Source organism: Podarcis erhardii (genome assembly GCF_964252035.2).
Source record: "Podarcis erhardii genome assembly, chromosome: 1".
Lineage (NCBI taxonomy): Eukaryota > Metazoa > Chordata > Lepidosauria > Squamata > Lacertidae > Podarcis > Podarcis erhardii.
This window is the reverse complement of record NC_138497.1, coordinates 136685165-136711066: the sequence shown is the minus strand read 5'-3', so window position 1 is coordinate 136711066 and position 25902 is coordinate 136685165. Positions and strand designations below refer to the sequence as shown.

At 44.6% G+C, this 25902-nt stretch overlaps 1 protein-coding gene and 2 long non-coding RNA genes across 3 annotated transcripts in view; 2 read left to right on the top strand and 1 right to left on the bottom strand.

Moving 5' to 3' along the window:
• The window catches only part of LOC309335518, a 122559-nt gene that overhangs the window by 8146 nt on the left and 88511 nt on the right, over positions 1–25902 (top strand). The window lies entirely within an intron of this gene.
• Positions 3843–25902, top strand: part of LOC309335949 — a 42895-nt gene continuing 20835 nt past the window's right edge. The window contains exon 1 of the long non-coding RNA XR_014153820.1: positions 3843–4684. This is a non-coding gene — a long non-coding RNA (uncharacterized lncRNA). The remainder of the gene's footprint in view (positions 4685–25902) is intronic.
• Positions 25046–25902, bottom strand: part of ABCA12 (ATP binding cassette subfamily A member 12) — a 127766-nt gene continuing 126909 nt past the window's right edge. The window contains exon 54 of the mRNA XM_081849115.1: positions 25046–25467. Coding sequence (XP_081705241.1) covers positions 25348–25467 — 120 coding nt within the window. The 3' untranslated portion in view covers positions 25046–25347. The remainder of the gene's footprint in view (positions 25468–25902) is intronic.

Sequence of the window (25902 nt, the reverse complement as noted above, 5' to 3'; positions counted from 1 at the left end):
GACTCAGGGGGGTCAGCGTCAGAAGAGTCCAGGAAGGAGGAAACCCCAGGGGGCAGAAGGACCCAGAGGAGGAAGGAACAGCGCAGGAGGTGGAGCCGGGCTAGGATCTTAAACTGGTGCGGAAGGGGTAGTGACTCAGAGGGGACTTCGCCGATCTAGAACCAAGACGTAGGGCTGCACGCTCTGGGGTTTGAAATGGAAACTAAACTTCAATAAAGACTTTTGTACATTACATCAACTGGGCTTTGGTCCTCTGTGAGCTGGGACCTAGAGGCAGCTCTAACAAGTGGTACCTCAGGTTAAGAACTTAATTTGTTCTGGAGGTCCGTTCTTAACCTGAAAATGTTCTTAACCTGAGGTACCACTTTAGCTAATGGGGCCTCCCGCTGCCGCTGCGCGATGTTCTCATCCTGAAGCAAAGTTCTTAACCCGAGATACTATTTCTGGGTTAGTGGAGTCTGTAACCTGAAGCATCTGTAACCTGAGGTACCACTGTACTGCTAGTAAGCCAGGTGATATTTGAGTCCCTTTGAAGTATAAAGAATTGTCTCCGCTGAAACTTTGCAATGAAGCTGTATTTCATTCATTAAGGCTTTTTTTCCAAGAGCAGTTTCAGAGTCTCAGCAATTAACTTAGCAAGACATGAAGCTGAACACAAGAACCAGATTAATCTTCCTGCTAAATGACAAGGAAGAGTTATCATAGCAGTGGCCAGGAGATATTGAGAATCCACTTTGTATACAGTATTACAGAGGGGCTGACCTAGGTTTATCACTGAGTGAACATCCCAATAGGTCTGCCCATTCACAAGTGATACGGAACACCCAGCAGAGGCTACAAGAAAACCCCACAGATGATCCATGAATCTCCGTAGTGAAGCAGACGTTTACATCTGCAGCATACAGTAAGATGCCATTATATGCTGGATGGGCTCATAAAACAGACGATAACATTGTTGCCCCATATGACAGATAAAATATATTCGGGGCCTCCTCAGTAAAGTACACGCGTGAAGAGTCCTGTCATGTAGAAAGGTTTGTCAGAATATCAGGTACTGTGCAAGACAAACTACAGCATAGGGCAGCTAGTGAGAGGTAACCAACATTTTCATTCAGGCGTGATATAAAAGCCTCCAGTGATTCATTATTTCTAATTTTATAAGGTTAAGGTGTTGCAGATGCTAAAAATATAAGGAATGTCCTCTTGGTGAATTACTTCAGACAGTTGGACAGCCAGAAGTGGAAACGATGAAGACAGGCAAGGAGTGAAAAATAAGCAGGTCCCTAAATTTGGTTTATGCAGTATTTAGAGCACAGGCAAAGCAAGTCTGGCCTTTGCAATACCTGCATCTTTTAAAATCAATTTGTTATGTGACAGAAAATGAGTAAAATAGTTTTGCTACTGGTGAGATATAGAGAGATAACCATGTTCCTACAAACACATGAATCAAGAAATCGCTCTTGCTGGAGCCCATGTTTAATCTAAATAAAGAAGAAATGTGAGGCACATATTTCCTGGATGCCTTAAAATATCCTTTATAGCTGTCTGCTATAAAGGGGACTGACTGTTGTAATGTATGTGAACTTTGTATATGCTCGAAGATGTTGCCCATTTTTGCTATTTTTGAACTTCTAGCAAAACGTCTAGCACTTATATTAGACTTGATAATGTTTTAATGTGAACCAACAATGGGGTTGAAGTGATGTCTGGATCTGCAATTGTTTGTTTCAGGGGGGTTAGATAGTTCCAGTATTTGTGTCTTCTTTTTTTAAAGGGATGGAAGTATCTGTCAATTTTGGCTCTCTCTGTTTCTCATTTTTCCAATCTCAAATTCAGTTCTGAGATTTATTTATGTTTTTTAAATCCTCATGGAAATTCATCAGCATTTTAGTGCATATTTCTCCTAATAAGCCCATTTTTGCATGCAGTTTTAACTAATGTACATGTTTTTGCAAGTCTTTCCCCCAGTACAATGGATTTTTAAATGTTATCTTCACTAATATGTTCTTTTAATGCACAAGTGGGCAATCTTGCTAGTCTGTCCAGCAGCAGTTCTCGAGATCCCAGGTCCAATCCCTTGCATCTCTGGGTAGGGCTGGGAAGTCTCTTGCAAGAAATCTGGAAGTATTGCTTCCAATCAGTGTTGACAATACTGAGCTAGATGCACCAGTGGTGTAAGGCAGCGGTATTCCACTATGTTTTACTCAGAGTAGACTCATTAATGAATGTTAGGGCTAAGTTAGGGCCATTAATTTCAATAGGTTTACTCTGAGTAACACTCAGTTGAATACCACTCTGTGTTCCTAAAACCAGATTGAAATGGCTCTAGATCATCTCCCTCATCCAGGAACATCTGGAGGTGAGATGCAAGTGCTGAAAGACCAGGCTCCAAGGATGGATAGTTAGATACTAGCCAGGGAAATCATCCAGCACAACTGGGTTCAGGGAGGGTGTTTTTGAAAGCAGATCTCTTTTAGGCAAGGTGGAAGCACACCTTAGTGTAGAGAAGCAGTCACCACTGCTCTCACACACTCAGCTAGTGGTAGGTCTTGATGCAATTGAAAGTGTATGGACCATCCATCATTCTGCATCTGGGAGCTCCCTATGTCATGCAATTTTAATATAAACACTCAACCAGTTGAAATTTTATTCATTGCTGAAAGTTCCCAACTGCTCTGTAAAGTTACAGTTATTACCGTATTCATCATATCTCAGCACAGGGTACAGTAAGAAAGATGGTGATAAACAGAGGCAAGTGCTTTCTGTTTGACAAGTCAATTGCTTTCCCCTTCCTGAGCATGTGGAACAGGGAAAGGTTTTTCCTGTTAAATCAGATACTGAGCAACATTTTTAAAACAACATCGTTTCACATTATGAATCAACCAACAACACTGATACCTCTGGAGAGTGTAATCTTTCAGAGGACAAATAAAATGACTTATGTTCCCAGCACTTATCATCATTGACCTCAGAAGCAAAACTTCTGCTAATTCAATAGAAAGCAGAGCAGTCCAAACTTTTTGAAACCATATTGTTGCACACCACCCCAATCTCTGAGCGGTGCAAGGGGTTCCAGCACTTACCCAGAGTTCAGTTTCCTCAGAAAGGGAGACAGCAGAGACTGTAGTGTCTTTTGGATATAAGGTTTATTTACACATATATACTGTTATGTACTGAAGTTCTCACCCTGGGCCAGCAGGGGGATACTGTAGATAGTTATGCAAATAAGGGATCGAAAGTGACGTTCAGTGATTGGATAGTTTTAGAAAGTTGTTACAGTTATGATGTACTGGAGCTCTATATAAGCAGGCTGACTGAACCCTTCAGTTCAGTTCTGTTCTGGCCTCTGAATAAACAAGAGCTGTTTGAAGAATCGCTGTGTCGTCTGATATGTTCACCCACAACTTAACATACACAACCTGAGACTACAATGGAGGGGTTTGCAGCATCACCACCCCAGGAGGTACTGCTTCTCCCATAGCCACAGCCTTGGATTCAAAGAAGAAATCAGGTGTGTCTCTCTCTCACAGGCTTCTAACTTCTAGCTCTTTCTCACACACCTCAACCCTTTAAGAAGCACTTTTGTCCTTCTAACTAACTGCCAGTTGAGAGAGGGGGCCCCACCCATTTGTCATCTGGCACAGAGCCACTTCGTTGGTTACCTTAATGACTCGTACAGGGGGCCATTGCCTCTCTCCACACACAGCAAACTCACAACCTTGTTATCTTCTGTACCATTCTGTACCAATCTTCATAGTTCTTGTTCTGGACTTAATCAAACCTCCAAGGAACAATTATTACAACCCTCTCATGCTGTGGCTTTGAATCAACTCCCAATTATAGATTGCACATGCCAAGAAGGTCATGCGAACACCCATGCCATCTGCAACATTCAATACAGAACAGCCTATGCAGAAGTTGTGGGGAGAGAAAGCCGATTTGCATTGATTTTTGCCTATGGTGTCAGCAGGCACATTGCCTGCCTGTGTGTGTGTGGCTGGATCAGCACTAATTGACCCAAAACTACAGGGGTGCCTGTAAGGAAAAGGGATGTTGGGCTGGGGCAAAACACATAACTTTCTACTTCTTCTTTTTACTGTAATTATTATAGCGGCTTGATTTTGCAGGAAGTCAGCAAATAATCCTTTTGCAGCATGGAGATTAGTTGGTGTTTTCTTTCCCCATGCCATAAAAGCATTACCAGCTGATTTCTGCCAATCAAGTTGTCATTAAAAGCACAACTGTAGGGACCAGCAAATAAGCTGGCAACATATGCAAGAACCAAAGGTCCACCTTGCTCACTTCAGCTAAAAGCCCAACGGGCAAATCACTTCCAAGAGGCAAATGATTCTCGCTTAACTTAAGTCCACAATCCGCAATATGCGGATAATAATAAGGCCTAGTCATTAAAACTGTTGTTAGGATTACTGAAAACATATTTGTGAAACACTTTCATCTTTTCAGAGATGGATGTTTCCCAGCTCTGCCTGGAGAACCTAGGACTTTTTGCATGCAAAACTTGTGCGCTCTTCCACTGAGCGACTGTACGCTGCTTCTGCTTACAGGCACAGATGTTCTGCATATAGCTAAGGCGAAAGGGGCAATGCCACTGGACCTTCTCCCACTTTCTCCCCCTCCTCCTCCATCACCTGATATAGCAAGCTAGACTGGAATTCTGCTCATGGTAAGAGAAGGTGGAGGCAAGATACCCAAACAAGAGGGCAATAAGGAAGAAAAGCTGTTTTGCCTCCCACTTACACTGTGCTTTTAATTCAGTACGACCTCTAGAGGTTGCCAGTTGCCAGATTTGCTGAGTGGGTGGGATGCTCATGTTCTGCAGGAGCAGACTAGGTGATATTGGTCTCTTCAAACTCTGTGATTTCAAGTCCTGGAACTGCTGTTTACTAAGCTGAGTTTAGTCCATAATTGGTTCAGCTCTATTAGAACAGCAAACTTTAAGAGTCTGAGCGGTGGGGGATTTGATCCCTAAAGGATGCCTTTTTAAAAAGAAAAAAGAACAGAAATCTGGTACATTCTTAGTCTAAGCAGCAGACTCAGCACCACATTATGCAGCATTAAATTATTAGTCTACTCTCAACCGCAGGAACATCTGCTGGAGTTAGACATGGCATTTTTAATTAAAGTCAGCAGCACAAGGAGCTTGTGGTTCATCAGTTCTGCTTTCATTCTATGAATTGCTAAATCCAAAGGGCACTCCTGCAAAAAAAAAGCAAGCCAGGACGTGATCTCTGGAAATTGAAGTAGAAAAATGGCAACAACTAAAAAGTGGCTAAATTGACAGTTTATTTTACATCTGCAACCCAGATGATCAATTTCTTATTGAAACTGTTCAACACAGAAGGGAAAGAGTTCCAAACTAATTTGGAACTTCTGAGAGCTTTGCAGGGGCCAATCTTTCCCTTAGTGGCAGGTGTTTGTTTGTTTGTTTCTCAGGACAAAGTAGACAAAGTATGTGGAGCAAATGAATATGAAAAAACCACCCCATGAAACCACCTCCCTCCCTCCCTCTTGAACTGAGAGAGACTGAATGTGTCATTGTCATATTTGTGAAATGAGGGTGCGACCAGATATAACAACAGCAGGATCCAACCTTGATCCTCATAGTTCCTTATAAAGGAGGGATGGGCCAATTTAAATTTGAGTTCATGAAAACTCCCTTTTAATAATAATAATAATAATAATAATAATAATAATAATAATAATAATAATTTTTTTTTATTTATACCCCGCCCTCCCCAGCCAAGGCCGGGCTCAGAGCGGCTTACAAGCAGTAATAAAAACAAGATGAATGATTACAACTTAAAAACAAAAATAAAATACAACATTAAAATAATGGAACATTAAAATATTAAAATGTAGCCTCATCGCAGGAGGAGAAGGAAAAGAAAAAAAAGGGGGGGGGGAAAGAGACGGAGGGAGGGAATCAAATTGGCTCCAAGCCAAAGGCCAGGCGGAACAACTCTGTCTTACAGGCCCTGCGGAAAGAAATCAGATCCCGCAGGGCCCTGGTCTCATGAGGCAGAGCGTTCCACCAGGCCGGAGCCAGTTTTGAAAAGGCCCTGGCTCTGGTTGAAGCCAATCTAACTTCCTTAGGGCCAGAGACCACTAGGGTGTTGTTATTTATGGACCTTGAGGCTCTCCGTGGGGCATACCAGGAGAGGCGGTCCCGTAGGTACGAGGGTCCTAGGCCATGAAGGGCTTTAAAGGTCAAAAGCAGCACCTTAAATCTGACCCTGTACTCCACCGGGAGCCAGTGTAGCTGGAAAAGCACTGGGTGAATATGCTCCCATGGCAGAGACCCCGTGAGGAGCCTCGCTGCAGCATTCTGCACCCGCTGGAGTTTCTGGGACAGCTTCAAGGGCAGCCCCGCGTAGAGCGAATTACAGTAGTCAAGCCTGGAGATGACCGTCGCATGGATCACTGTGGCCAAGTCGGGGCGGGAAAGGTAAGGGACCAACTGCTTGATGCGGCGAAGGTGGAAAAATGTCGCCTTGGCTGTTGCTGTAACTTGCGCCTCCATGGAAAGGGAGGCGTCAAGGATTACACCCACTCTCTTAACGGAATGCAATGGCACTAATTGGGCCCCTGCAAGAGAAGGGAGTTGGTCCCTCATCCCCATACCGTCCCGACCCAGCCATAGGACCTCTGTCTTCGTAGGATTTAGTTTCAATCGGCTCCCACGAAACCATCCAGCCACAGCTTCCAAGCATCTGGTGAGTGTGTAAGGGGCCGAGTCGGTGTGGCCATCCATCAGCAGATAGAGCTGAGTGTCATCAGCATATTGGTGACAGCCCAGCCCAAAGCTCCGGATAATCTGGGCAAGGGGGCGCATAAAGATGTTAAAAAGCATTGGGGAGAGAATTGCGCCCTGCGGCACTCCACACACCAAGGAGTGGCGCGACGACATTTCCCTCCCTAGTGCCACCCTCTATCACCGACCAGAGATAAAAGAGCACAAACAGTTACGGGCTATGCCCTGTATCCCCACGTCTGCAAGGCGGTGGTCCAGAAGGTCATGATCGACCATGTCAAAGGCTGCTGACAAATCTAAAAGGATCAGCAGTCCTGACCCGCCTCAATCCAGTTGTCTACGGAGATCATCTGTTAGGGCAACCAGAGCCGTCTCCGTCCCAAAACCAGGACGGAAACCGGACTGAAATGGATCTAATGCCGATGTTTCCTCCAGAAACCTACCAAGCTGTTCAGCAACCGCTCTCTCAATTACCTTACCCAGGTATGGAAGATTTGAAACTGGGCGGTAATTGGATAGGTCTAAGGGATCTAATGAAGTTTTCTTTAAGAGTGAACACACCACTGCTTCCTTCAGTTCCCCTGGGAATGTCCCCGTGTCAAGGGACAAATTGATAATTTCAACCAGGGGGGTCCGCGCAACATCTGGACACTCCCTAATCAGCCAAGACGGGCACGGATCAAGGAGACAGGTGGTGGGCCTTCCAACTTGGAGGAATCTATCCACATCAGTAGGGAGTATCCGATCGAAATGGTCCAACACTGGACCTGAAGTCAGTCGAGGGGCCTCCAGTTCAGTCATTGTATCTAAATTGGCAGGGAGGTCACGGCGGAGCAACAGGACTTTCTCCACAAAAAAGCTCGTGAATGCCTCACAGCTGTGGGTCGAATTTGTGCTTAAATTTGGTTGTCCTCCTAAGGACGTTATTGACCTAATTATTCTAAAAAGTTGTGCCGGGCGAGAGCTAGCGGATGCAATGGAAGCTGCGAAGTAAGATTTCTTAGCAGCTTTCATAGCCATCTCATAGGCTTTCATAAGCATCCTATAAGATGTTCTTGAGGCTCTGTCACGAGTCTGTCGCCATACTCGCTCTAGCCGTCTGAGATCCCGCTTCATTTTCCGGAGCTCCTCAGTAAACCAAGGGGCCCGGTTTCGACGGGGTCGCAGAGGGCGCTTAGGCGTGATCTCATCAATGGCTGCCAAGAGCCGGTTATTCCAGTCCAGTGGCGTAGCGTGGGGGGTGCAAGGGGTGCCAGCCGCACCGGGCGCAACATTTTTGGGGGCGCACTCGGAGCTCTCTGCCCCTACCTGGTCCTGGTGGCTCACTCTCTCTCTCACAGTGCTGGCTGCGATGGAAAGGACGAGGCTGCGCGCTCCCCAGCCCAGGCGCCGCCTTCTGCGCGCACACTCGCTTGCAGCTAGAAGCCCTGCAGAAAAGGCCGTCGGGTGCAGGAGCGGCGCCTACATCGCGCTTCCCGGAGGGGGCGCGTCGCCCGCCCGGCATTGGCGCGCGTTTGGGCGGGCTGCGGAGGGCGCGAGCGCTGCGTGCGCCCCAGGAGGCCGGCGAGGGCGGGAAAGCGGGCGGCTCGCTCCTCCCGCGCGCCCGAAGGGGCTTTTTTGGCGGTTCCCCCGCTGCTACGAAGTCCTAAGCAACGAGAAGGAAAGCGCCTCATGAGCATAGCACTGGAGGGTGAGTCTCAACTTTTCTGGACGAGCACTCAATGTGTTGCAGATATTAAGCATAACTTTAAAGCCCTAAAAAAAGAAGAAGCAGCAAAAAAAAAAAACCACCCCACACGGGGGGCGTGTTCTAATTCCCTTCTAACTCCGGGTTAGAGCGCAGCACGTGGAGGATGGGTGGGGAAAGAGAGAGGAGGCGGGCGGGCGCGCTGATAGAACGCCAGGCGCGGGGGCCGCCAGGGAGAGCCAGCGCGCGCCCCACCCCAGACGCTCGCGGCCACCGCCGTCCCTCCCTCCCAGGGAAGGCGGGATTAGAGCAAGCGCCCGGGCAGCAAGAAGCGCGCGCGCACACCGGCCCTGCCCTGGATCCCTCAGAACAGCCAGTCTCTGGGAAAGTGGGCGTGGCTTTAGAACTCTCAGGCAGCAGAGGCCGCCGCCCGGCAAGGCTTCCCATTGGGAGGCGCGAAGGCTTTAGTGGGTGGGGATTGGCGCAAATGTAAGCAGGGCGGGCTAAGAGGAGGAGCCGCTGCCGAGGAGCAGCGGCACCAGCAGCGTTTCCTCTCCCCCCCTCCCCTCCCGTGTCAACAAGCGGGGCGCCTGCGCCGGGGGTTTGCGCATCTTTTCCTCTCATGCGCGGTATTTGCTTCCCGAGTCGGGCCCGGGGTTTGGCCTAGAGCCAGCGGCGGGCAGAGGGCGCAGAGCGATCGGCCGCAGCTCTCCGGCCGCAGCGGCTCCGGGCGGGCGAGCGATCGGTCGGTCCGCTGGCTCAGGATGGCGGACGACTCCGCAGTGGCGTAGCGTGGGGGGTGCAGGGGGGGGCGCAACATCTGGGGGTTAGGGTTAGGGGGCGCAAATCCACGGGTTAGGGGGCGCAAATCACTTGCCTTGCCCCGGGTGCTGACAACCCACGCTACGCCACTGTTCCAGTCCTCAACAAGGTCATCTAATGAGCCGCCAGGAGGAGCAGGGTTCCGCAAGGCTTGTCGGAATCTATCAGGATCCATCAGTTTTCGCGGACGAGCCCAAATAGGTTCGCCACCCGAGCCGGGGAGGAGCGGGAAGTCAATCTTGGCTTTCAGAGCGTAGTGATCAGACCATGGCACTTCCACAGCGGGGAGCATGATCACATCTATGCCAGCCCCAAAGATCAGATCCAGCGTGTGGCCTGCTTGATGAGTGGGGCCCAAAACAAACTGGGAGAGCCCTAGTGTTGCCATGGAAGTCACTAGGTCCAGAGCCTGTGAGGAGGGAGCGGCATCGGCATGGACGTTGAAGTCTCCCAAAACCAGTAGGTTTGGGAACTCCAAGGCCCAGCCCGCCACCACCTCCAGCAGGTCTGACAGGGTGGCTGCAGGTGTGCTGGGTGGTCGGTACACCAGCCAGACAGCCAAGCTCTCTTTGGTGTCCCACACGAGACCAACACATTCAATGCCGGAGATCGCCGGTGATGGCAGAGCTCTGAAAGAGCAATCCTCCCGGAATAACAACGCTACTCCTCCCCCCCGACCCACAGTCCGTGATTGATGGAGGACAGAGAAACCTGGGGGTGTTATCTCATGAAGGGAGACTACTTCGCCTTCCCGTACCCAGGTCTCCATCACGCAAGCCAGGCCAATCCCCTGCGAGACAAAAAAGTCACGCATGGTGGCTGGCATTGCACAGCACCAATGACGGAGGTGTGTAATCCTTGCTCTCCCTACCCTCATCCCTTGGGATGGGGCGTAGATTGGAAGGGGTTCAAGGATCACTGCATCTCGAAACCCTTCGCCAATAGAGATATCTAGCCCCACCGCCATTCCTCCCTAGCCCTTCAATTGTGGAAATCCCAGATCCCATTTTTAGATGAATGTCTTCCCTTGAGGGAAGTTGCTTCTGGTCTAGGAGCTTCAGTGTGATAAATATATTTTTGAATCAGCTTTTGGGGGATGTGGGGGGGTGGAGACAAGGATCCCCTTCTTCCCAGGGCAAGCCTTACCATTAGGCATGTGAGACAATCATCTAAAGTGGAAGATTCCTTCGAAGCTCCCTGGCCATTCTCCTCTGTTGGGCATCAGAGCTATGTGTGCCAATTGCACAGCCCCCACCTGCAGCTGCCAGGTGTCTTGGAAGATGCTGTCCTGTCACCACTGATGAAGCAAGAGTGGGCAGACAGTCCAGTCAGCCTCTGTAGATGGAACGGGAGAGGGAGCAGGACTTCATCATTTGCCTCCGGCAGCAAAATGTCTTGGACCAACATTGCTTCTTCCATCCAGGCTGAGCTTGAAAACAGACCCACTCCATTGTTTCAGAGGGAATCGGTTGGGATCAGACCGACCATGCAGTGGGGGGAAGTGACCTGCTCCTGGTCGCATCATGGGGTGGAAGATGGATGAAGGCAGGAACTGGTGTCTGAATGTTAACAGCAAGAAAGAAGCTCCATTTGGGGCTCTGCTTCGGGAATTAAAATGGGATTCAGGGACAGATCCAGCATGGCTGAACCACTTTGACTACACTCCCCACCGCCCACTGAGCAGGCAGGCTTGTGTGCGCCCTGTGGCGCTCCAGGCCTCTTTGGGTGGAACCTATGCCGGTGTAAGTTACACAGCCCCACTGATCTGGGGCAAGGGTTACACTTACATACTTCCAAGCCAAGTTTGTGTGTCTTTTGTTGTTAAATCATAGACCACAATGTCTTTCTAGCAGGCTTCCAGTCAATCCCATTTACGAATAATGAACTCCTTCTCCAAGTCTGGGTCTTTATGGGCCCAAAATGTCACAAGGGAGGGGTACCAGCAGGCTTGGCGGAACCCCAAGGTTAACTGAGATAGAAAAGGGGTACAGCCCTCCCCTAAGGACTAGAACCCACTGGGCAGGAAATGCTGACTGACCTTACAAGTAGGGGTGCCAATTTGAATAAAATATTGGGGAGACCCTGGCATGCCCCACACTTCATAATCAATCACATGACACGGTGCACACACAACATTTGAATGGACTGACCCCCTCAAATATTTTATTGTTTTTTTTATATATATAAATATTTATTAGAGTTTTTAAATACAAATGCACCAATAATAAACAATCTTACTTCTATCACAACGTAGTTTCATCACTTCTTTGGACTCCCTCACGTCTCTCGCTCCCATTTACATCGTTAAAAGATTTTTCCAAGCAAATTATCAACTTGTTTACGATCTTATATCCACTCAATCCAGTATAATCTAACAATTCTCCATAAAATTTATGTTTTCTTTAATCTCACTTATCATCAAATTCAAAATCTAATTTAGTAGTGGCCAATTTTTTATAATCTAGCATCCTTCTTAACCTTCAACCAAATTATGTTTTTGTAAATACATCTTAAATTTCTTCCAGTCTTCCTCCATTTTCTCTTCTCCCAGGTCTCGGATTCTGCCAGTCATCTCGGCTAATTGCATGTAGTCCATCAGCTGCATCTGCCACTCTTCCAGTGTGGGTAGATCTTGAGTTTTCCAGTTTTTTGCGATGAGTATCCTTGCTGCCGTTGTTGCATACATAAAAAATGTTCGGTCCTTCTTTAACACCTTCTGGCCGACAATGCCCAGAAGGAAGGCCTCTGGTTTCTTAGGGAAGTTATACTTAAATACCTTTTTCAGCTCATTATATATCATTTCCCAGAAAGCCTTCACCTTAGGGCATGTCCACCAGAGGTGAAAGAATGTTCCTTCACTTTCTTTACATTTCCAACATTTATTATCAGACGAATGGTATATTTTGGCAAGTTTAACTGCGGTCATGTACCATCTATATATCATTTTCATTACATTTTCCTTCAGAGCATTACATGCAGTGAAGTTCAGCCCAGTGGTCCATAACCTTTCCCAGTCCTCGAACATAATGTTATACCCAATGTCCTGTGCCCACTTTATCATAGCCGATTTAACCATTTCGTCTTGTGTGTTCCATTTTAACAGCAAGTTATACATTCTAGATAGTACCTTAGTCTTTGGTTCTAACAATTCTGTTTCTAACTTCGATTTCTCCACCTGGAACCCTAACTTTTTGTCATTTTTAAAAACTTCTTTAATCTGAGCATAATGTAACCAGTCTCGCACTTTGTCCTTCATTTTCTCCAAACTCTGCAATTTCCAATTGTCTCCATCTTTTTCTAATATTTCCCAATATTTTGGCCATTTGGCCTCCATATTGGGTCTTTTTCGGGCCTTAGCTTCCAGAGGTGAAAGCCACCTTGGAGTTTTGTTTTCCAATAAGTCTTTGTATTTTGTCCAGACATTAAATACTGCTTTCCTGACAATATGGTTCTTAAAGGCCTTATTGATCTTAACCTTGTCATACCATAAGTATGCATGCCAACCAAAAGCATTGTTAAAACCTTCCAGGTCCAGCACGTCAGTGTCCTCGAGAAGTAGCCAGTCTTTTAGCCAGCAGAAAGCTGCGGCTTCATAGTACAACCTTAAGTCTGGCAGGGCAAAGCCCCCTCTTTCTTTAGCATCTGTTAATATCTTATAATATTTTATTGGGGGACCGAAGGGACCTTGGCCCTTAGGAGTTGGCTCCTATGCTTACAAGAAAAAGTGGGGTGGAGGTGGGAAACGGAACAGAGTATGCTCAGAGGGGGCATGGCAACATTTGCTACAAATCCCACATGTTACCTCCTTGTGTGTGGTCCTGGAACACGGCAGTGGTCAGAGTTCAGACAAAAGTACTTATTTGCTGGTGCAGCAATTCTTATGTTGAGATTGGAAGGAGAAAATAACTGAGAAGCATTTACAAAGAAGGACATTTTTCTTCTCTCTAGAATTACATGGTATATCCAAATTAATACAGAGGCAGTGCCTTGTGATTTATGTTGGTATAATAAATAACAGCAACCACATATTGCTTTGTGTATGATTAATGAGACTTATTTGCGGGGGGGGGGGGGTTCATTGTAAATAAACACACTTTCAAAGCAGGCTAATTTTGTTCGTGTGGCTTGTGCTGCTAAACCACATACCATGAATTCTTTCTCGTAACCTCACCCCAGTGTAATACCTAAAGGCATGTCCAGAGAAGAATAATTAAAAAAATGCTTAATGCTGTTTTAGCACTAGTGCTGACCCAGCACCAGGAAAATACCACATTGTGTTCCCTTGTCATGGAGCTGGGGGCTAACCTTGTGGGTAAAAGCAAAAAAGCCGTCGGTTTCGCTGCTTCCTTTCTTTTTAATAAAATGGGGAGCATGCACAGAAATGTCAGAGAAGGTAAGCACACAGCTTTTAAAGAAAGCAAATTAAAGCTGCAAAATGCAGGGCATTGTTGCAGCAACGGAACAGCCTTATTAATGTGAATATTCACCACTTTTTTTAAAAAAAAAGTTTAAATGACCCCCTAGTACAGCGGGAAAGTATTAAACCTTTACAGAAATAACAAATTGAGGAAATGAGTGGAAGAAACTGTTGGGTACAAGCAAGCTTGAAGGCCTCCAGTCAGTGCTGAGACTAAGAGAAAGTCCAGCACCCTCTCTCCTGCTCTCGCTCTCCTCATTTTCTGGCGCAAGGGGGCTCTGAAGGTGTCCTCCTCGTACCTTCTGCGTAAAGTAGAATCCAAAGCCATCCTTGTGCATTTGAAGAACCTGTAAACAAATATGTGTCCCCCCCATGGAACTCCTGTGCTAATGTTTAATGAGAATGGGGTTTAACTGGGGTGGGTGTTGTTTTATTTTTTTGGGGGGGGGTGTTGTTTAAAATTGTTCTTAAATGTTATAAGTTAATTTGTATTCTGTATTCTTATTTTTATTTTGTAATTTAGTAATTTGCTTGATGGTTGTGGCAGTCATTATTTATTGTAATTGTTAATAGTGAATTTCTGTCTAATTATTTGTTGATATTTAATTTTATTGTATGCTATTGTGGGGAAACCCAGCCAGATGGGCAGGATACAGATAATAAAATTGTTGTTGTTGTTATTACTGTTCTAATAGGTTAGTGAATATTGCTTTGTTGTTTATCTTATAGTTATGCTTCTATAATTCTTTGTATTGGATCATATTGTGCGTTGTGACCTTGTTGTATATTTTGTTGTTTTTTCTGTTTGTAAACTGCCTTGTATATAGGAATATAAAAAGGTGGTATGTAAATTAAAAGAGAAATGAAAAATGCCCCCCCCCCCCTTTTTAGCAATGCTTGTGATGTGTGAATGAGAGAGAAAAGGTGGTGGGATTGATTTAACTCTAGGCAGCTCCAACTTCCAAGCGTGTAAACTCTGGTTACATATAGCGACATTTTTTAAATCTTTTTTAAACTACCAGAGTCTACAAATACTAGAGAATCCCATTGATCACGGCATGCTTCTGCCCGTGAATACCTGCATATGTGCCACTGCCAAGTGGATGATCTATATGTTAATTCTGCAACGTACCTTTGGGGGAGGGAGGGGGGCAAATAGATTACTTTCGCTTAGGGCATACAGCTTTATTTGCACTGCAGCTTTATATATTGCATTTTATCTTGCCTTTCTTCCATATTTGAACCTCATCATGTGCATGTTTACTTGACTTAAACCCCACTGAGTGCAGTTGGCCTTACTCTGAAGTAAGCGTACATAGGATGAATACCTGAAGGCATTCGACAAGGCAGCCTTCCTAACAAATAAGGGGAATGCAACAGTAAGAGAAATAACAGCATAAAAGGCATCATTTCATTAAATCCTGTGCCGTTGATATGGTGGGGGTGGGGTGAACCTGTAGACATGGAAACCATGGTTTCTTATAATGATTTGTGACCTTTAAATTATTATTATTTCAATTTTTATCCAACCATTCCTCCCAAAGGAACACAGGTAGCCCACAGCATCTCAGTTAAACACATGACATGTAAACAATAAAAATACATGTCAATATTGTCAAAAATAAACATTTCACGCCTGCCAAATCAAGCATCTTTATCTACTGAGTGCTTGAGTGAGCAGAAATGTTTTCAACTTCTTTTGGAACAATGGGGGCAAACACCATCACTGGGGAGGGGATTCCAGAGCTGGGGGCGGGGGCAGCCACTGAGAAACCCCTGCCAAGGATTATTTCTTTTTCTCAGTGTAGTGTCACATATAAGACTGGCATACCTCTGATTCTACCCATTTGGCATATCTTTGGTAAAATGCAGCACTTGACACCTTGTGCCTATCACTGAAATGTGTTGCAGATGCATTTTCCTTTTGCTAATTTACTCACACACTTGGCCCTCAGGGGTGGAAGCAATAAGCCAACGAGGATCCGAAGAAAGCTGGTCTGGTGCAAGAAAAACAAACTTGCCCGACTTTTGGAGTTCCCTTATCACAAAGACATTATTCATAACTATAAAACAAAGACAACTGTGATGCAGCTGGTTAGGAGATAAATAGACTGCCAGGAAAGGTAGACAAGTAAATCTATCACCTGCACTGCTCAGGCAGAGCCTGGATATTAATGCTGGGATGTTACGCTTTAGAGCCTCAAAAACAGTAAGGGACACTGGAAAGGAAAACCTCTCAAGAAATCAGCTCTTTCAAAGTTGGTGAGTTTCTCCAGAAGTTGAAAACAGTAGTATGTATTACTATCTCAGTACTTAACTGTAAGCAATTAGGCTTACAATGAATAAATGTCATTACTACTATGACTGCTTCTGACAAATGGAGACTGAACAGTGCATGCGGATGTCCCCAGCTTAAACTTCATCTTCACCATGATTTCACCTAAATAAGCTGCTACTCTCTCGACCTCAGTACCCCCTCCCAATTTACAATGCGGTGGGGGAGCGGTAATAACACGGACCTATCTTACAGGGTTGTTTTTTGGATTACAAAATAATGTACGCAAAGCCCTTTGTGTGCTCAAAGGTGGTACAGAAATGTGAAGTATTATGCGCTTAATGTATGGCAATTTCTGCACAGCACAAAGGGCTTATAAAAATAATAATAAAAGAGTCCACATAAACAAGCTCAAGATAATCCACACACCCATTTCCTTCCACAGAAGGAGCTCATTGGTGCCCACAGCTGTAAGAAAATAGTTTGTCAGGCAAAGACTTGTGCATGACTAAACTTGCTTACAAGGATCCTTTATCAGCATCTGAGGTCACTCAGAAGCAATTTTGAAAAGCAGCAGTTCGAGGCCCAGCCTGCAGTTTGAGACCTTCTGCCTGTTGTAGCAAAATGCACCAATCTTTCCTCTGATGAAAGCACTGGAAGGACTCTTGGTTTTTAATATTTTGTAATTTGGTTGGAAAGGGGGGGGGGGACTATAGGTAAAATAAAACACAAAGATGGCTTGCTAAAGCCATGCGGTCTAAGCATGACGCACCCAGCTTAGATATCCTTACTGGTAGGGTTCACATGGTGGAAATGAGAGAACACAAATAGCTTTGTAACCCTTCCTTCTAAGGTGAGGGTGTCGGACCTAGCTAAACCTGACAGGACAACTTGCTCTATGGTCTTAACCCTTTATGCATAAATTATATTGACTGTATGGGGCTGGATTTATCCAATAGGGACTTCTGAGTTAAGCTATTTTGAACTCAACCTGTGATGCACACTGTCAAATGCATAAAGTGAAAAGGCCTCTTTGCTATGAAGATGTTGTTGTCTGTGCATGCGTTGCTACATCAAACTAAAAATGGTGTGGCGGTTTGGTTCAGAATGAGACTAGCATATTAATAGGTGCCTTGTGCTACACGGTGACTCAGTGTTTTCATTTCGGATGACAAAAGTCACAGATTTGTATATGCCAGTAAAAGCAAATAAGGCTTGGAACAGGTAAAAAGAATACATTTTCTGTCATGTCCTATCATTTTATACCACCCTAAGCACTCCCCATCCCTACATAAAGAATCATAACTCTGTATATTCCATGCTCTGTAGCAGAGAATGTATTTCAGACATGTACTGCTTACAGCGGCTGCAGACTTGAGTGGGGTTGTGATCCTGCATAGCAGCATGCTGGCACGTTGTGGGCACAGTGCTTCATTTGCCCTGTGCACACCTCCAGGTTCAATTGGTCTAGGATCATGCAGGGATAGGAGAATCACCTCATAGATAAATGTTAAGTTATTAAAAGCTTTCCCAGCACTTTAAAGAAGAACTCTAATTTGATATGAAGTCCACAGTTTCCCCCCCAAAAGTGCTTTCAAGAAATCTGAAATGACAGTGCACTTATCTGCACAGTTTGAAGGTTGTTAAACTATCATTTAATTTTGACAGCAAAGGATGGCTTAAGCTCTAAGGTACACCAAAGACAATCCTGTTTAAATGAACTCCAGATCAGATTTCAATAGACCTGTCTGGATTTAGTGCCTAAATAATCTTCTGCTTTGAAAGCAAGAGCACAATCCATTGGGGGCAGTGAGGGGCGGGGGATAAACCAAGATGGAGAAAAAACCCCAACAACAACCAGCCACAAGGAGGGTCTAAATTGGCTGTTGCATTTTAACAGTAACTAACACATAACCAGCAGAGAGTTACTTGGGAATAAAGTGAATGCCCAGTGATTTGGTGGAGCAAGAACCTGGGGTGGCAGGGAGACATATCTCCAGAACTTTTTTTGCATCAGTGATGACACCATATGCAGGATCACCATCTTGCCATGTTGGCAGGTTGGAATACAGGACATTTAGTATTCAATGAATTGCTGGCAGCACAGATATTTAGACCCAAGTTGTTTAGGGATCTAGATGTCAACAAAAGCATCTTGAATATGTCAACATAAGTATGTACATACATACATACACACATATATGAGTGAACAATGTGACCACCATTTTTGGACTCTACTTAGGTGCATGGCTGGGGCCAGCGGCGTAGCGTGGGTTATCAGCACCCGGAGCAAGGCAAGTAATTTGCGCCCCCCAACCCGGGGCAAGGCAAATAATTTGCGCCCCCTAACCCGGGGCAAGGCAAGTACAGTAATTTACTCTCCCAAGCAGCAGCAGCAGCGAGGCTTCTCTCCTTAATTGATTCCCCCTCCACACCGCGTCGTTTCCTGGCTGCTCCCCCCCCTTCCCCTCTCTCTCCTCCTCGCTCTGCTTGCCTTGCCCTGCCCTGCCTGAGGGCACCCTGAGGAGACTCCGCTCTCCTTTTTGACCAGGCGAGGTGGGAAAAAGGGGGGAAAGTCTCTTCCCGCCCCCTCGCCAGACTCCCTGCTCCGCTCGGCTCACTACCCAGGCGGCCAGTGGAAAGAGAGACGCAATTACCTCTCCCTCCGCTTCGCCAAGCTGTCAAAGCCCGGCAGCAGCGGCAACGGCAGCAGCAGGCGCAGCCAGACCCCCGCGAGCCAGCCAGCCCGCCCGCCCGCCCGGCTTCCTCTCCTTTTTTTGCCAGCGGCAGAAGGCTTTGCTCTCCCCCTTCTGCGACCTCCTCGCCAAGCCGAGCGAGCGCGGGCTCCCTAACCAGTGGATTTTAGTAGGGGCAGAGAGCTGCTAGTGCGAGTGCGCCCCTGCCCAAGTTGCGCCCGGTGCGGCCGGCACCCCTGGCACCCCCCACGCTACGCCACTGGCTGGGGCACTGCCATGGCCAGCTCTTGCACTTCAAAAATGACCACAACACCACCGTCGACCACTGTTCAAATTTCCTTTCCCTCCTCCATTATGTTTTTCATTTGTTATAGAGCTTCACCCTTTCCTTGCCCCTGCATATTTTTAATATGAAGCAGATTTTATAATGCAAAATCACCCCCAAACAAATAAAAGGCCACAGTATGGCCAGTATGATTGCATCATAGCGTACTCCTCCTTTTTACTTACTGAACTCTTCAAGGTGTTTTTTAAGCCCAGTCCCTCCTTCTAGAATATATGTTTTTAGCCAAATACAACAAATTAGATTCACATGCTAAGAACCAGTGCGATAACACCATAGAGTCTTTCTCCTATTGCGCCTTGAGCTCTTCAGGTTTTGTTTTTTAAAAAAACAACCTCTCCTCCCTGTCCTCCTTTTTCCTAGTAGATTCCCTTCTATAGCATGTTTTTAGCCAAACTTAAATTATATATACATGCTACCAGTTTTATACATATATATAATTCAGATTCAGATAGTTATTCTGTCTACAAAAGCAACTTCCCCCTATTGGCTGTGCCTGTTTTGCCTCCAGCACCTCTGGAAGTTCACATATATAAAATCCAGCATACGTTGAGCCAAATCATGAGAGAGAGAGAGAGAGAGAGAGAGAGAGAGAGAGAGGGAATATCTTCAAGGAGCTGAGGGTGGTGGCTGGAGGGAAGGGAAGGAGCATCTTGAAGGGAAATGTCTCAGAAACAAATTATTTATTCAAGTATAAAAACTGATTTGGACACAGTACTTACGTGATCAAGGCACTCTGAAAAGAAAAGAAAGGATTGCAAGCTCGTTCATCAACAAATCATTGGAGTCTCATTTACCTACGCTTGTGTCTGGAGTGTAACATCACAAATTGCAGGTGCTCCATACAAAAAAGACACAAGAAACTAAATGTCAGAGAGAAATCTAGGCTAGAACCTCTGCCCCAACACTAAATTTTCTAGGCATAGTGATTTATTTATTTGGGGCATGGAGGGGCTATCCCCAGTTGACTGAGCCCAATCGTTGTGACCAGAAGTAACCTGTGATGCTACACTTAGCATGTAATAAAAGGGAGATGCCACCTGAAGTACCAAATTAGCCCAAGGAGGCAAATCAACTTCAATCAATTCATGTCACCATTGTGAGTCAATTATTAAATGTCTACTTGACATCTTTAGCCTTGGACCTTTCTAGCCATTGCACAAGGTACAAATCTTCCTCACTTGCATTTGTGATTTACAAGAGTGTCCTTCAATCAACCATCCTCTTCTAATTAACATTTAGAGGCCACATGATTCATCTAGTTGACACTCATTTCTCTCCTATTCCCTGAAAAATGCTCTAGCACTGTGAAGTTCTCAAGTTAGATAATGTGGAAGGGAGCAGAGGTCAAAAGCTTATTGATGGAAAAGAAATGAGGGCTTCAGGACCACAGTGATCAGTAGTGGTGGGAAAAGAGAGATTGATGAATTTCAGTCAGTAAAGTATGAGTTCTGCTGCTGTGCTGAAGTGAAATACATGTTTGCACAAGACTTCTGCCAGAGGAGAATCACACAGAAATGACAGCTGTGCCACAATTGTTTTAGTGTATCCTAGGGAACTTCTACAACTCTGGTCTTTAGCTACTGGGGTCATGGCTAATAAATAGGTTGTTGCACTCTGTTTTTAAGTGGTTCACACCAACGGTATCATCAACATTTGTATTTACCTCTTTTTTTTAGAGAAGGGGCAGGGAGTCGGAAAAGAGAAGAAATAACGAGGACATATGTGACAGAGTTGTACATTCTCCTCAGATGAGGCATGAGACCAACATGTGGAACAATGCTTCTGAGATGCTAGATAGATAGATGCTAGATAGATAGATGCTAGATAGATAGATAGATAGATAGATGATAGATGATAGATAGATAGATGATAGATTAGATAGATAGATGATAGATGATGATGATGATGATGATGATAGATAGATAGATAGATAGATAGATAGATAGATAGATAGATATAGATAGATAGATGATAGATAGATAGATAGATAGATGATAGATAGATAATAGATAGATGATAGATGATAGATAGATGATAGATAGATTTGATTGATTGTATGTTGCCCCATACCTACAGATCAGTTCACAACATATCATGATAAAAAACACAAAATACAAAAAAGAAGAAAACCCAATAACCCCTCCATCCACAACACATTTTAAAAGGGCATCAGATATCAATCAGCCAAAGGCCTGTTTCCTAAAGGTGTACAGTGGTACCTTGGTTTACAACCATAATCCGTTCCGGAGGTCCGGTTGTAAACCAAAAGAGGATGTAAATCAAGGCACACTTTCACCAATGGGGCCTCCCCCCAAAAACCAGGTTGTAATCCAAAAAAAATGGGTTGTAAACCAAAAAAACGGACATGCACTTCTGGGTTTGATGTGGTTGTGATCCAAAATGGTGGCAAACCAAGGTACCACTAGATATTGAAGGTGCCAGCCAAACCTTCCTGGGGAGATATTTGAAACAGCCTTGGGATGGTGGTCTGAGGCAAAGCAAACTGGCTCCAAGGGTTCAGAACCTCTTCAGTACCTCAGGAGAGAGAGCTTGTAAAGTAGGTTAAAGAAAACCCTGCTTGTTTCTTTTTGAACTCTCCCAGAAGCTCTCCAAGAATGGGAAATGCCAGGCAGAGAGAAGTCAGAAAAGGGTGAGTGTGAACTTCTCTCCTAGCCCCCTGTAGGAAGGGCTGGTTTGAAGCCTGCTGATTTTTAATACATAAATCCCTAACCTCTGCATCTATCTCTCTGAATTTTAGGGGGGGCTTTATGCTATGGATTGCCCTGTGCTCTGTGAAGAAGGGCGGGTAGCCATATTTTGAAGAGTAGTAAGAGGACACATTGACTGACTTCTGCTTTTAACTATGGATTGCTATGGCGACTCTACCCAAGAAAAAGAGGACATGTCCTGGAAAAAGAGGACACATGGCAACCCTAATTTACTGCCCACGAGGAAAACAACACATTTGAAAAGACCTAAAACTTTAAAGACACTATCGCAAAAAGTCCTGCATCTGTTTGCCTGAAATTTGGTAGGCTTCATCCCCTCCAAAGGTCCTATTATTCCTGAAAATTTTATCAAAATCAGCTAACATGGTTAAAAAATAAATAAATCTAGGCATTTGTTATTGTCCTCCTATAGTCAATGTGGAACAGATCTAAGGCTTTGAAAAACAAGGCAAGGCAACTTTTGTGTCAGACTAGAGATGAAACGCACGTCACAGAGATGAGTGAGATAACCCTATATCTGAGAGAACAAGGTGGGTTCTATATGTTAATAAATTAAAAGTGAGTTCCATGTTTTAGGTTGGAGATAACAGTGTTTGTTCTATGACACAAGGGCAAATGCATTTATATGAACAAAATGCAGGGCTTTTTCAGCTGGAACTCATTGGAACTCAGTTCTGGCCCCTCTCAGGTGGGTGCCATTGTCATTATAAGAGAACAAGGGAAGCGTTCATGGTGAGCCCCAGCACCTCTTTTTCTAGAAAAATAGCACTGACAGAATGTAACCCCAGAGTTGCTGTTGGGCAAAGCTACTCAAGAGTGACTGACTAGATTTTTCATATTCGACATTCATTCCCACTGATAGTCTAGATAAAAGTTCTGGGAATACTGATTTTGGTCCTAGTGCCTTTGGAAGACAGAAGACCTGAAGCCACCTTGAAAAACTGTTTCGCTGAAGGCAATCTGCTGGAAAGAGCCTCAGTTGGTTTAAAAGACAGAGGCCAAAAGGTTGCGCTTTACAGTGAAGGCAAAGAGTAATGGTTCCTAGGGATGCTGCCTCTTGCTGATTTTTCAGTTCATCCGTTCTATACTTTAACATGGTATGTTTTCTTTAAAGCTAAAACTGGCAGTCATGTGAAAGCATTTAAATACATTATTTTCTAGTTACAGAAGTCTAAAGTGGGGGAAAGGGACACTTTTCTCTCCATCCCACATCAAATGCAAAGCCAGCCCTGGACACTGAGGATTAGGAATCGCCTGTCACCAGCAGAGCAAAGCCACTGACATCATAAAACAATGCACTGCCTGGAATGAATGATTGGATTTAAATCATTGGCATTCATGCTCTGAACCCTTTGCAGCTACAGCAAACCCACCATCAAAGGAACACTTGAGTCTATGCTGTGTGACATGCAACCGAAAACCAATTCACAATATAGGAACAACAGTAATAATGGGAAAAGCAGAAAGTATTTCTTAATGTATCTAACACTTACTTTTCCCTCAACAAATAGCTGTTTCTGATCCTGATCAAATTAACTTCTGTACTAAAGTACTTTGCACATGCAAATTTTCACTTTAATCAGTCTGATCTTTGCACATGCAAATTTTCACTTTAATCAGTCTGATTTCACCACAATTTGCTTTTTGTGGGCATTTTGGGGTGTTAGAAATATCCTGGGTGCAAAATTTCTTTCACTGTTAGTAAATAAAAATAATTTCCTCTTATTTCTGATGTTCAGGGTAAGAGCTGATGCTTATGTACCCCAAATGATACCATTTGCACACAAGAGGGAAGTATCCATGAGAGTTACCTTCATGGAAGCAAGTTTAAGACTGCATAGCTTGAAAGAGCAATTCTTGGAGGGTTAAAAAAAGTCAGTAAAGCCTCTTCTCTCTTGCACATACATAGCAAGACTAACTCAGGACCTCACTTTCTAATAATACAAAAATCAGTGTTGTAGAAAAGGTGGGATGTGTTCCCCTTTATGCTCATTAAAATAATATGGGAATAACAACAACAAAAAAGCAAATGATGAGGGATGGCCACTCTTCCACCTGTGCGATGCCTAGAAAGCGTGAGTCCAAGCAGTTTCCCCTTTGCCCTGCTCCTTTCCAAGGAAAAACCTGCTCTTTAGTGATAGATCAGAACAAATGTCCATCTGGGGAAAACACAAATTGTTGTTTTCTGCGGGGTGGGGGAAGCAGTAAGGCCAGAGGAGTGTGGATAAACCTGCAATCACTCTCTGTAATAGGTCTCAGCAGCAACAGGTTGCTCTGCTCCTGGATTTACACATTTTACTAGGCAAATTTTCTTACACTGAGATTATTCTAAATCTGATCAAATTTTGTACAATAAAAAAGGAGCTGAATAATCTGCCTCCAGACTGAACAAAGTAAAATTATATTATATCCAATTAATTCTACAATATATATTGCATATTATATCCAATTTATTATCAAATTATATTATATCCAATTTATTTCTGATTTTTTAGAGGATTGATAGGATCACAGAATTGTAGAGTTAGGTCCAACCCCCTGCAAAGCAGGAATCTCAGCACACAACCCCCCCATCTCAGATGAAACCTGGTTAGCTTTGCAAATGCACTAGCAGTTTTATTGCTGCACCATTAAGTTGGGTAAATTTCATAATATCTTGGCAAGAACAAAGATGGTAGAAGACAAGAGAGTGTATCAATATGGATATGGGAGCTACACCAGGGGGACTTTGCACCTTTGGGAGCCTTGCTGGAAACCTTCAATTGATTAGGAAACTTATTTTTCTTCTTAGAAGGAATCTGACAACCAAATTCTGCTCCATCAGTCCAAGAAAATTTCATTCTACACTTCCTTTGTCTGGCCACCCTTCAGAAAAATTTATATGGTGCTTCATGTTTGATATGTGGGGCTAACCAAAGATCATGGGATGCAGGTAGCACTGTGGTCTAAACCACTGAGTCCAGGGCTTGCCGATCAGAATCCTTGTGAAGGAGTGAGCTCCCATTGCTCTCTCCCAGCTCCTGCCAACCTAGCAGTTCGAAAGCATGTCAAAAAGTGCAGGTAGATAAATAGGTACCGCTCCGGCAGGAAGGTAAACAGTATTTCCGTGCACTGCTCTGGTTTTGCCAGAAGCGGCTTAGTCCTGCTGGCCACATGACCCAGAAGGTGTACGCTGGCTCCCTCGGCCAATAAAGCAAGATGAGCGCCGCAGTCCCAGAGTCGTATGCAACTGGATTTAGCTGTCAGGGGTCCTTTACCTTTTTTTTTTAACCAAAGATCACAGAAATTAAAAGGTAACGACTTTGGATTTTAAATAATTTTATTTAATACTGATGTAATCCCTGTACACAGCAAAGCATTAGCTTATGACCCTGAATGCAGAAGAGTTGTTTTCATCTAGCAGATATGGTACTTGGAGGAGGGAAGTTCCCAAGCACACAGGGCAACATGCGCAGGAAAGTGTCTATACATAATGAGCACAGAAGCCAATGCAGAGGAAACAAGTTAAAGACCAATCTGATATAAGGATAGGTGTTTCCATCCAGGGTTCTAGTGTTCAGGTTTTCAAAATGAATACCTAAAATATCTTGAGAGAATAAAACCTTAGTAAAGAGCAGTTACATTAGAATCTTGGCTGCTTAAGTCAGAACTATCTGAGGTTATGTCTGAACTTGCATCCGAAGCATCCGGGTCACCTTGATCTTTAGCAAAGTTGATGAAAACCTAAAATGAAACAAAATATATGAAATTAAATCTACCCTGCTTTATGGATTGCTTACAAATGCCTTCCCAAGGCTGGATATTCATGTGCATGTAAAGAGACTTGGCAAAACATAATATTCCACAGGCAAACTATTGTTTTTTTCTATTTCCTACAGATCCCTCTGAAATTTCCTGCCTACTATATTCCTCTTTTTGTTTTAATAGCAAAATGGATTAGATGTTAAATAGAAGCCTTCATGTGCTGCTTGGCTAAAGAATTCACGTTGTATCTCGGGTACACCTATATTTTTAAAAAATCTAGCTGGTATCTGCCTGTAATGGGATAAGGGGTTGCTTGTGCGTAAGCGCCACACCGCTCCAAGCTGAGTAGTTGGCTAAAACTTTCCCTGCCCGGACAGCCCTTACTTAGTGGCTGTCTTAATCATTGGCAGAATC